The sequence below is a fragment of the Prionailurus bengalensis genome, chromosome B1 (assembly GCF_016509475.1).
Source record: "Prionailurus bengalensis isolate Pbe53 chromosome B1, Fcat_Pben_1.1_paternal_pri, whole genome shotgun sequence".
Classification (NCBI taxonomy): domain Eukaryota; kingdom Metazoa; phylum Chordata; class Mammalia; order Carnivora; family Felidae; genus Prionailurus; species Prionailurus bengalensis.
In genome coordinates this window covers 115574806-115587118 of record NC_057344.1, presented here as the reverse complement: position 1 = coordinate 115587118, position 12313 = coordinate 115574806, and the positions used below count along the sequence as shown (strand labels likewise).

General features: G+C 39.8%; 1 protein-coding gene across 2 annotated transcripts in view; it reads left to right on the top strand.

Moving 5' to 3' along the window:
- Positions 1-11276, top strand: part of LOC122477687 (cytochrome P450 2U1) — a 28156-nt gene extending 16880 nt beyond the window's left edge. Inside the window, exons 2-6 of one of the 2 annotated variants that reach the window (XM_043570997.1) lie at positions 3072-3707; positions 5623-5784; positions 7575-7742; positions 8188-8214; positions 8503-8618. In XM_043570997.1, coding sequence (XP_043426932.1) covers positions 3072-3707; positions 5623-5784; positions 7575-7742; positions 8188-8210 — 989 coding nt within the window. In that variant the 3' untranslated portion in view covers positions 8211-8214; positions 8503-8618. Of the gene's footprint in view, positions 1-3071; positions 3708-5622; positions 5785-7574; positions 7743-8187; positions 8215-8502 lie in introns of both variants that reach the window. The other variant, XM_043570990.1, reaches the window with a different exon arrangement.
- Positions 11277-12313: the final 1037 nt, after the last annotated feature.

The following is a 12313-nucleotide window of genomic DNA, read 5'->3' as shown; positions in this document are numbered from 1 at the left end:
AGGCAAATGTAGCTCCCTAAGTTATGTATTAGGATAAAAGTCTGAAAAGTAATAAGTTAGATGGCCAACTTTATGCATCTGGAAAAGAATAAAAGCATAAACTCAAAAGAAAAAAGAAGGAACATAATTTTACACAAATTCTTCCAGAGAGAAAGAATATACCCTGGATTAGTTTAGAAGGCCAGTATATCCAGACAAGTACATTATGAGAAAAAAGAAATTTATTGGCCATTTCATTTATGAATATGAATTTAAGAAAACATACAAGAAACCAAATCCATCGATTAAAAAAAACCCATAAAACACTATATAACCAAAATTGGATTTATTTTTTATTGCAAGCAGTTTCAATTATCAGAAGGAAGACAGTTTCAAATCTATAAATTAAATGCAATTCCAATGAAAACCTCAAAGTTTTTTTTTAATAGAGTTTGACAAGCTGACTCTAAAGTTTTATAAAAGAGTGAAGAGCCAAGAATAATTTAAAAAGCAATGTTGAAAGAGAATAAGGAGGGGGGACTTCCCTATTAGATGTTAAGACTCACTGTGAAGTCTATTTCTGTCTTATAAAGTAACAGTAATTAAGACAATGTGCTCTAAGCACTTTGGAGAGTAATTTGGCAAGTCTAGTCATATTAACAAAGTACGTGTTTTATGACTTCCAAACCACTCTTAGCAATGTCTTCAAAATTCTGAGGAAGTAGAAAAGGTAAAATAAACACATTTTCTAAAACAATCTTTCGAAATTTGCTGCCCATGCATTTTTGCTTTAGCAAAAGAAGGGAAGGAAACAAGAAAGAGGAAGAAGTAGAATCCTGGAAATGGGTTCAGCACAGGAGAATCTAAAATAATTCCTTAATGATGCCCCACAGAGGTCGTCACACACCCGAATAGAAGGCCTAGAAGCAGCAGATTTGAGCAGATGTGTGGCAGAGTCCAAGGATAAAAGCAGAGCTGATAAATCGCCTGATTCATTTGACCACACAGATGTTTACATTGAGAGGCATTTTGTAAAGGTATTAAATATTGTGATAAGATTTAACCACAGAGAAAGGTCTGTATTTCATCCTCAGCTGGATTCACAGCATCCCGGTCCCTGGCACTGACTCAATATTCAGAAATATTTGTTAAATAAGTGATACTCAAAGATAGCAGAAATGAAGTAGATTAAAAATGGCAAAGAAGGAGAACCAGCTGGAACAATAAAGGGCACCATGGAAAAGAAAAGGGTGAAAGAGGTGACAGGAAATAAGGAATATTTGAAAACAAATTGATACATCTGGGAACAATTCTGTTGGGTTTGATGGTGGGAGATGTATAACATAAGTGAGAATCAAATGAGGTATAGTTGTGGATGACTTTTGAGTTCAGATGTTTTTAAATTAGGGCTGTTGCTGACAACAGACATTTTAGATTACCTGCCAGCTATTCGGTTCCAAACTGATGGTGAGTGTTACAGTCCAGTGGGACTGTTGATTTATTTGGCTAATATTTGACAAGCTCCTCCTGTATACTCGGAATGATGCCAGATGCTGGGATTTTAATAGTCAGCACAATCAGGTATTGTCCCTGCCTCCTTCTATTCAGAATCTTTAGAATATGGGTATATCTGGCCTGAAATTGTTTTTTTAATATTTGTTTAGTTTTGAGAGAGACAGACAGGGTACAAGTGGGGGAGACAGAATCTGAAGCAGGCTCCAGGCTCTGAGCTGTCAGCACAGAGTCCCATGCAGGGATTGAGCCCACAAACTACGAGATCATGACCTGAGCCAGATGCTTAACCGACTAAGCCACCCAGACGCCCCCAGCCTGAAATATTTTTTAAGCCTGGATTTACTCTTATGAAACATAAGATTCAGAAATTTACGCTAAAGAAAGAGGAACCCTTTTGCACTGCTGATAAGAATGCAAACTAGTGCAGCCACTCTGGAAAACAGTATGGAGGTTCCTCAAAATATTAAAAATAGAACTACCCTGTGACCCAAGAATTGCACTACTAGGTATTTATCTAAAGGATACAGGAGTGCTGATTCGAAGGGGCACATGCACCCCAATATTTATAGCGGTGCTATTGACAATAGCAAAGTATGGAAAGAGCCCAGATGTCCATCGACTGATGAATGGATAAAAAAAGATGTGGTTTATGTATACAATGGAATATTACTAAGTGATCAAAAAGAATGAAATCTTGCCATTTGCAGCAATGTGGATGGAACTAGAAGGTATTATGCTAAGCGAAATAAGTCAGAGAAAAACAAATATCATATGACTTCACTCATGTGGAATTTAAGATACAAAACAGATGAACATAAAGGAAGAGAAGCAAAAATAAGTTAAAAACAGGGAGGGAGACAAACCATAAGAGACTCTTAAATACAGAAAACAAAACTGAGGAGTGCTGGAGGGATTTGGGGTGGGGGGATGGGCTAAATGGGCAAAGGGGCATTAAGGGGGACATTTGTTGAGATGAGCACTGGGTGTTACATGTAAGTGGTGAATCACTAAATTCTATTCCTGAAATAATTATCACACTATATGTTAACTAACTTGGATGTAAATTAAATAATAATGAATGAATAAATAAAATACGTAGAACAAACTGCTGGGGGGGTAGGTGGGGGGATGGGTTAAATGGGTGATGGCCATTAAGGAGGGCACTTGCTGGGATGAGCACTGGGTGTTGTATGTAAGTGATAAATCACTGAGTTCTCCTGAAACCAATACTATGCTATAAGTTAACTAACTTGAATTTAAATAAATTTAAAAAAATTTAAGACTAAAATAAATAAAAAGAAATTTACACTAACTCTAAAAATTGAAATTCATTGCTTTTCATTTCACTGGGGGTTCCTATCTATAAGCTATATTGTATGGGATTTTTATTATTAGAAACATACGCTATCTTGATAATTAAATTTCGCTAATCATTCTTCTTGGCTGGTGATCTCTACCTGTATGTAGATGAACTGTGCACACGTGACTTGACAAATACAGGACACACTTCATTGTAAGTCCTTTTAAGTGTTATCAGGCATCGCTCTCTCTTACCTTTTCTTGGTGTCCTTTTGCAGGGATTGTATTTGCACATTATGGTCCAGTCTGGAGACAACAGAGGAAGTTCTCTCATTCAACTCTTCGTCATTTTGGCTTGGGAAAACTTAGCTTGGAACCCAAGATTATTGAGGAGTTTAAATATATAAAAGAGGAAATGCAGAAGCATGGAGAAGACCCCTTCAACCCTTTCCCCATTCTCAACAATGCTGTCTCTAACATCATTTGCTCCCTGTGCTTTGGCCAGCGTTTTGATTATACCAATAGTGAGTTTAAGAAAATGCTCAATCTTATGTCACGAGCGTTAGAAATCTGTCTCAACACCCAGCTCCTCCTGGTCAACATATGCTCCTGGCTTTATTATCTTCCCTTTGGACCATTTAAAGAATTAAGACAGATTGAAAAGGATATTACCACTTTCCTTAAAAAAATCATCAAAGACCATCGAGAGTCTCTGGATGTGGAGAATCCTCAGGATTTCATAGACATGTACCTTCTCCACGTGGACGAGGAGAGAAAAAATAATAGCAATAGTAGCTTTAATGAAGATTATTTATTTTATATCATTGGGGATCTCTTCATTGCTGGAACTGATACCACAACTAACTCCTTGCTTTGGTGCCTTCTTTATATGTCACTGAACCCCGACATACAAGGTAATTAACAGATGTCTCCTTTATTCAGGCAAAGCCAGGCTATTTAATTTTTGTTTTCATGTTTGTTTATTTTTGAGAGACAGAGAGGGAGCAGAGGAGGGGCAGAGAGAGAGGAAGAGAGAACCCGAAGCGGGCTCCAGGCTCTGAGCTGTCAGCACGGAACCTGACACAGGGCTCAAACTCATGACCCAAGAGATCATGACCTGAGCCAAAGTCGGATGCTTAACTGACTGAGCCACCCAGGCTCCCCAAAGCCAGACTATTTAAATCAGTATCAGCAACTTTGGTGATGCTGTAGCTTCTAGCTCTAAGCAATGTCTTCAGGCTGGGAAACAAAATGGAAATCCTTGAACCTCATAGGGAGTTGGTAAGGTATTAACAGAAAAACTCCCAGTGGGACTAATGTCATACTTGCTTGCATACATACTTGCTTTAGAGAAGAAGGACAATTTAGAGCTGAAGGGAATCATAATGATTGTCTGAACCCAGTCATCTTGTTTTGAAACTGGAGAACGAAGACCCAGAGAAGTTCTGTGACTTTCACAGAGTGTCTGGCAGTTCATAATGGAAGAATACAAAAGAGGACAGTATATATTACTTTTCTACTGCTTCTATAACAAATAACCACAAACTTAGTGACTTAAATCAACACAAGTTTGTTATCTTAAACTTCTGGGTCTCATTGGGCTAAAATGAAGATGTTGGCAAGGCTGCCTTTCTTTCTGGAGACTCTAGAGGAGAATCCATTTCCAGCTGCCTTGGCTCCTGGCCCCGCTTGTCATCGCTGACCCAGCGATGTTGAAGCACTGTGATCATTTTCTTTTAGTCACATCTCCCTCTAACGTTAAACTCAACTGGGGAAAGTTCTCCAATTTTAAAACCCAAGTAATTAGTGCACACCCAGAAAATCCAGGGTAATCCTCCCTACTCAAGGCCCTTAATCTGATCACAGCTGTGAGGTCTTTTTTGCCACATAAAGGAGCATATTCATAGGTTCCAGGGGGTTAGGGTGTGGACATCTTTGAGAGGCCATTTTTTGTGTACTGTAAATGAGATTATGCCTTCTGCACTATTGTTCACTATTGAGTAACAAATTATCCCAACATTTAGCATCTAAAAACAACCACCATTTTACGATCTTACATAGTTTCTGAGGATCAGGAATCCAGGAGCAGCTTAGCCTGGCTGGTCTGGTTTAGGATTCCTCATGAAGTTATAGTCAAGATGTTGGCTGAAGCTGCAGTCATCTGCAGGATTGACTGAGACTGAAGGATCCACTTCCAAGATGACTCATGCACTTGACTATTGGCTGCAGGCCTCACCGCTTGGACTTTTCCACAAGGCTGCTTGACTTGGCAGCTGCCTTCCCCCAGAATGAGTGACCCAAGAGAGAACAAGTATCAAGACGGGAGCCACAGTGTTTTTTATAACCTAAGCTCAGAACTGACATGGTGTCACTTCTCCTTTACTCTGTTGGTCACACAGATCAACTTAGTACAGAGTGGAGGGGGACTGTACAAGGACGCGAACACCAAGGGGCAGGGATCACTGGGGGCCCTGTTGGGATAACTCACGTTGTCACATACAAGCTTAGAGAGTCAAAACAAGTGTCCATATGAGAGAATGATTGAGAGTACTCCTGAATCCAGAATGCTTTCTCCTTTACCCTTCTATCTGTTCTGGTATCCTTCAAAGTCACAGGGTGGTACAGGGTCCCTGGGACTAACTGCCTCTACCTGGAATATATGACCAATGCTTTATGCTCTGAGGCTGAGTCAGGTCCAAACTGCCAACTTATCGCTTGTGTGTATGACACACATATGGGAAGTATGCATAAGAAGGCAGTCTCAACTCTTCTAGCTTATCTTATGGTTTATTCTTTGTTATTCTTTCCTTTTTTAATTCTTTTTAATAGAAAAGGTTCAGGAAGAAATTGAAAGGGTCATTGGTGCTGACAGAGTCCCTTCCCTCACTGACAAGGCCCAGATGCCCTACACAGAAGCCACCATCATGGAGGTGCAGAGGCTGACTGTGGTGGTGCCACTTGCCATTCCTCATATGACCTCAGAGAAAACAGGCAAGTCCAGTGTCTTTCTCCTTTGAATGCCCTTGAGGGAATCCCAGCCTTCCAGTCCAAAGAATTTTAGGTGAGGGCGTGATGACCATTGCCCAGCTTGATTCTCCTGAGGGTGTAACGTTGTATTGTGGATAACTAAATGTCCAGTGGATACTTCAGCCCTCAGTTGTCCATTTTTCACATCCTGGTGTTCCAGCACAGCTTGTTTTATAAATAGCTCTCTAGACTTCAGAGCATGCACACTTACATTGTCAGACAAATTACGCTGCCATTTAAGATGGCTGCATTGGCAGAAAAAACTCCAGAATTAACAAAGGCACCTACCTCTCAGTCTTCTTGGAGGTCAGAAGAGCTAGCCTGAAATGAAATTAAGCATTTTAACTGGGAATTATCCTACCTTACCTCTTAGAGTTCTACAACTGAAGCATAAATATTACAGAATTAGAAGAGCCCATCTGATTCTAAAGGCACCTGTGTCAACTTCACACCTACATTGAAATGTGTCCATTTGTGGTCATGTCTTTGACATGTAAGCACTCAGACTTTATGTAAAATTCCTCAGAACAAGGAACTTCCCTCCTCTGGAGATAGCCCATGATGTAATGAGCTTAACTATGGTTAGAAGACAGTTGTAAGAGGCAAGAACTTATAAATGACATTGGATCACTTCATGGTTTTTCTTGTGCTAGTTAGATGCACTGTGTGTGCAGTATCTTGGGTGTTGTTTACGGTGCACATGAACTTGTCAGTGGTAAAAGCAGTGTTGACTTCCCTGTACAGTTGACCCTTGGACAACATGGATTTGAACTACAGTGGGTCCACTTACACATGGACTTTTCTCAATAAATGTATTGGGAAAAGTTTTAGAGTTTTGCAGTAGTTTGAAAAAATTCATGAATGAACTGTATAGCCTAGAAATATGGAAGAAATTAAGAAAAAGTTAGGTAGATCTTGAATGCATAAAAAATATATATATACTCATTATTTTATCATTTACTACCATAAAATACAGTTGACTCATGAGGTTTGAACCGCATGGGTCCTTTTATAGGCCAATTTTTTATAGTGCAATACTGTAAATGTATTTTATGATTTTTGTTTTAAAGCAAAGTTTTTATTTTTTAATTTTTTATTTTAAGGACTTTTATTTTTAAGTAATATCTCTACCCAGTGTGAGATTCGAAGTCACAACCCGGAGATCAAGAGTCATATGCTCTACTGACTGAGTCAGACAGGCACCCCTCTCTTGTGACTTTTTACTAACATTTTCTTTTTTCTAGCTTTATTTATTATAAAAACACAGTAAATAATACAAAAATATTTGTTAATCACCTATGTTATTGGTAAGGCTTCAGTCAACAGTAGGCTATTAGGAGTTAAGTTTTGGGGAATCAAAAGTTATATGCAGATTTTTACCTATGCAGGGGCTCAGTGCCCCTAACCCCCACATGGCTCAAGGGTCAACTATATTAGGAATTTGTAATTCTTTGGGAAGTTTACCTGGAATGTCCTATGATTTCTGTTTCAGTGTTTTCTCTTAATTATAATGTTTTAATGGTTTGATTTGATTCATTAACTCTGTGTCTATTACAGCAGTTCCTGTGCCTCGTCTCAGGCTGGGGTCCTGAGATGGTGTTGATAGCATCTTGTCCCAACCCTCAAGTACCTCAGTGTTTAGTCTCCACAAATTAAGTAGCTAGATATGTAACCGGATTTTTTTTTTTTTTTCAGATAGTGATGTTTGCCGCGAACTATTAGTTGAATGACACTGGTTTTTTTGTTTGTTTTAGTGCTCCAAGGATATACCATTCCTAAAGGCACAGTGATATTACCCAACTTGTGGTCAGTACACAGAGACCCAGCCATTTGGGAGAAACCGGATGATTTCTACCCTAATCGATTTCTGGATGATCAGGGACAACTTATTAAAAAAGAAACATTTATTCCTTTTGGGATAGGTCAGTTAAACTTTTATTTTCTAAATGGCATAACTGAAGAGGGAAGACTAAAAGAATCTTTTATTATTTCATGATAAAACTGTTTTAAAAACATTTCCATCTTGACAAGCAAACATAAGAGAAGAGGTAAATAATTGAGATTAAATGCAGCCCCCTGCATTTATTTCAGATTTTAAAAACAAAATGAAAGCAGTTGGTTTTAAATCCCGAGATATGACTAGAAATCTTCCTTTCTGAGCTGCCCAAGTGATTGTTTGAGTCCCAGGAAATTGTTGGAGTTAAGAGCAACTTGTGACCTTCTGCTGTGCTGGTGGCTGAGAGGCTGGGTTTGCTAATCTCACCAGTCCCTCTTTTAGAAACCTGTATGAGCACATGTAGGGTTCTGTCTATAGAAAGGAATGCTCCAAACATTGTCTTCTGACTCATTCTCTCTTTAATCTTCCAGTTGAGACCAAAGGAAAGCCATAAGAAGGTATGGAGGAGACAGGGTTGCCTAGATCTGTCTCTAGTTCCTGTCTAGAATGAGGATAAGTTTTCATGAGTAGGAGTTAAAATGTGAACTTAGTGTGTAGAAATTCGGACCAGCATATACTTTGGGAGGCCATGAGGTATATATGACCATTTTGTTTTAAAACTCTCTATATCTGCATTTAAAACACTTAATTGAGATATTTCATATACCATTGCCAATTGCCCTTCTTGAGATAGGAAACAGGGTGGTATTTATAGTGTCAACTTTCTTTTCTGATCTCATTTTTAGGGAAGCGCGTGTGTATGGGAGAACAGCTGGCAAAGATGGAATTATTTCTGATGTTTGTGAGCCTGATGCAGAGTTTCACATTTGCTTTACCGAAGGATTCTAAGAAGCCCATCCTGACTGGAAGATATGGTCTAACTTTAGCCCCACATCCATTTAATATAATCATTTCAAAGAGATAAAGAACGTGCCCAAGAAGAGAGTGTAAATACATCTCCTTCTGACCAGATTCTTCCTCTGCAGTTGACAGCAGACCCAGCAACGCAGTGGGTCCGGGTCAGTCTCAGATGAGAGGGAGACCGGAAAGAGGGTGGAGCTTGATTCTTCAACAGGATGTGTCTGTCATTTTAGTAATGTGCATCTGTGACTTACGGAATGGGGACCAAAGTGCTGGATCAGGAAGAAGAGATCTGGAGTTTATGGAGTTTATTGGAGCTCCCACCAATGAACATTGCTTCTCATCTTTCAGTGCCTCAGTCATTCTGTGTGTAAAATGAGGATAAGAAAATTCTCCTTCTCTATGTTTCAGCACTAAAGAAGGGCAAATACCCCGTATCTTTTCTTTTCTGACCTCACCAAAACACTGTTATTTTCTGGAGAACAAATTCAGAAGTAGAAGGAAGTTCTGCCAGTTTAAGACCTGTGACAACACGAAAGTAGTGTTCAGACTTGAATACTTTGTCAGAGAAGGATGTGGGTTTAGGCAATGATGAGTTAGAGCTTTTCTCTGAACAGATCTTATGTCGGTTTGGTGGAAGGGCTTGTTCTGTTACTGTTATCTTTTTTGTTTGCGATGTAGTTTTTACGTTTTGTAGACATGGACTCAAGTGCCCTTGTCCAGTGTGTAGCGGAAAGGTTATTGTTTGAATTTATATGTCTACCTTCTTTTTTTTTTTTAAGTTTATTTATTTTGAGAGAGAGAGGATGCGTTGCATGTGCTCGCGTGAGCGGGGGAGGGGCAGAGAGAGAAGAAGAGAGAATCCCAAGCAGGCGTCAGTGTGCAGCCCGATCCGTGAACCTCAAGATCACGACTTGAGCTGAAATCAAGAGTTGGGCGCCACCCAGTGCCCCGTACGTCTACCTTCTATTTCAGCTTTAGAAACTGTGAGCCTGGCTGAAGAGGTGGCTTCAAGGCAGAGCTCCTTTCTGCTCAGCTACTTGCAGAGATGTAGCTCTGCCTTTTGACTTGAGCCCTGAATAGCGAGCTTGGGCATTTTGATACTGGGATTCATCAGGGAAAGATTCAAACTGTGCTGAACATCCCTTTTGTGTTCTCTCTTCCACTAGGCTTAATATGTCTCATCTTTGAGTACTCTCAAAGACAAAGAGTCATTCTTTTTTTTTTTAACTTTATTTTTGAGAGAGAGAGAGAGTGTGTGTACACACGCTCACTAGTGGCGGGGGGGGGGGGGGGGGGGGAGGGAGGAGAGAGAGAGGGAGAGAGAGAATCCCAAGCAGGCTTGGTGCCGTCAGCACAGAGCCCGATGCGGAACTCGATCTCATGAACCACAAGATCGTGACCTGAGCTGAAACCAAGAGTCGGTCACTTAACCAACTGAGCCACCCAGGTGCCCCAAGAACTACATTGCTTCTTAATAAAGATGGTCCCTCTAGAATAGCAGTTCTCAAAAAAGGTAATGACTCCTTCCAGAGCATGTTTGGAAATGTATAAGTGCATGTTTGGGTGTCACAATGATGAGGGTGCTATTGGCCTTGCCATGTGGCCAGGATGCTAAATGTCTGAGCAGACCTGTACAATGAGGAATAATCCTGCCTAGTATGCCAGGTAGTTCCCCCATTGAGGATATGCTCCAAAGAATGATCAGCCCTTTCCTTGATTCTTCCATAGTACTCCTTATATAGAAGCAATCATGATAAGAATATGAACAACCACAGTTTGGAACCTTTCCTCATGCTGGCCCCATACTTACTTCATGCTTTACTGGCATGCTTACATAATTCTTAAAGAAACTCTGTTAAGAAGATGTTATTTTGTAGGTGATAGAGCTGAAAGTCGGAGAAGTTAAGGTACATAGCTAGAAAGTAACCTTGTTCATTTCAAACCTACCAGTCCCTAGGACCAGAGGGTTCTTTCTGAACCACTTCTCTGTACTGCACCACTTGATCCCGTGAGAGCCTACTCTGCGTTTTCAATACAGATAGGTGAAAGGCAGGCAAATCTCTAGGTGCCTTGAGGATTTTTATCGACTAAAAAAGAAAAACTAATTAACTAAATGCCCCGGAATTGTGAGCAAATGGAGTGGTTGTTGTGTAGATTTTTGATGAGACGATGCATGTGTGGTTAACGCACTTTGAACAGGGCAATTTGTCTCTGATCTGGAATTTTATATGCTTTTGAATTGCACTAATAATGTCACATTAGCAAGTTTATTACTCCTTAATTGATAAATACATCTTCAACATTCCTAACCAGTTTGTAGCTTACTTGAAACAAAACAAAACTGTTCTGTGAGATTATGTTGGAATCAGATGCTCATTAAACTCTTAAATATAATGCCTCAGACTGTCGCACTTTAAATACCTCTTTATATGGTAAGTCACTGAAAGGACTGTTAATGCTTTCCTTCTATATATTGACATTTTATGATTTTGTACTTTATGATTTATTTGAAATGTAAAAATAATGGTATTTTGTTTTATATATCTTCTTAATATCTAATTTTTAGTCCTCTTTTTTAGCATAATTTTTGGTGCTCTTATTAAACTTAATTTTAATGGAAATTAACTTTAATGGAAATTAAAATTAGTATCATGTCTGGGTTTTTTTTTTTTCTTCTTCTTCTTGTTTTAACTGCTAAACAAAAAATATTTTAAACCAGATGTCAGGTTAGGAAATGGAAGAGGCAGCAGACTTCCAAAGAGAGAGGGATGGCCACACAGAAGCGTGGCTGGAGACTGCTCAAAGCACAGTAACTCTCAGCGCGGTATCACAGCTCATGTCTCTGATTTCTCACACCCGAATCCGGCATTATTTGCGGGAGAATGGATCTATCTACGCAAGCCCCTTGTGGCAAAGTGTTGAGTGCTTGTCTCTCTTCCACTTATCAGCTCTGAGGGAAGAGTTTCTTTTAATACCACAACCTATGAATTTTGCCTACAGATGAGCCCCCTGCCAGCTTCTTCCATGGCCCATTCTCCCTCCTACTGTCACAGCTCAGAGTGACCTAAAGTGGCCCTTCTGAAAAACTCCCTGCTATAGACTAAATGTGTGTGTGCCCCCTAAATTCATATATCATCACCAATGCAGTGGTGTTTGGAGTGGGACGTTTAGGAGGTGACTAGGTCCTGATGGTGGAGCCCTCATGAATGGGATTAGTGTCTTTATTAAACAGGGTCCAGAGAGCTCCCTTGCCCTGCCACCACGTGAGAATGCAATGTGAAGACAGCTATCTGTGAGCTGGGAAGTGGGCTCTCAACAGATCCTGAATCTTCCAACCTCTAGAAATGTAAGAAATATATTTCTGTTGTTTATAGGACAGCCAGTCTGGTATTTTTATTATAGCAGCCTACACGGCCGCTCCCTAATCTCATCACCCAGTTCAGTCCCTCCACAGCCCTCCCTACTATCTATGGTTATTCTGTTTATTTAAACCCTCAGCTTCTACAATCTGTTCCCCTTCCCCTTCTACAATATGATGTGCAAGTTTTTAATTTGGATGAAGTCCAATTGGTCTATTTTTTCTTTCATTGCCTGTGCCTTTGATGTCCCATCAAGAAATCATTGCCAAATCCAATGTCATGAAGCCTTTCCCCATCTTCTAAAAATTTTATGGTTTCATCTTTTGTGATTAGG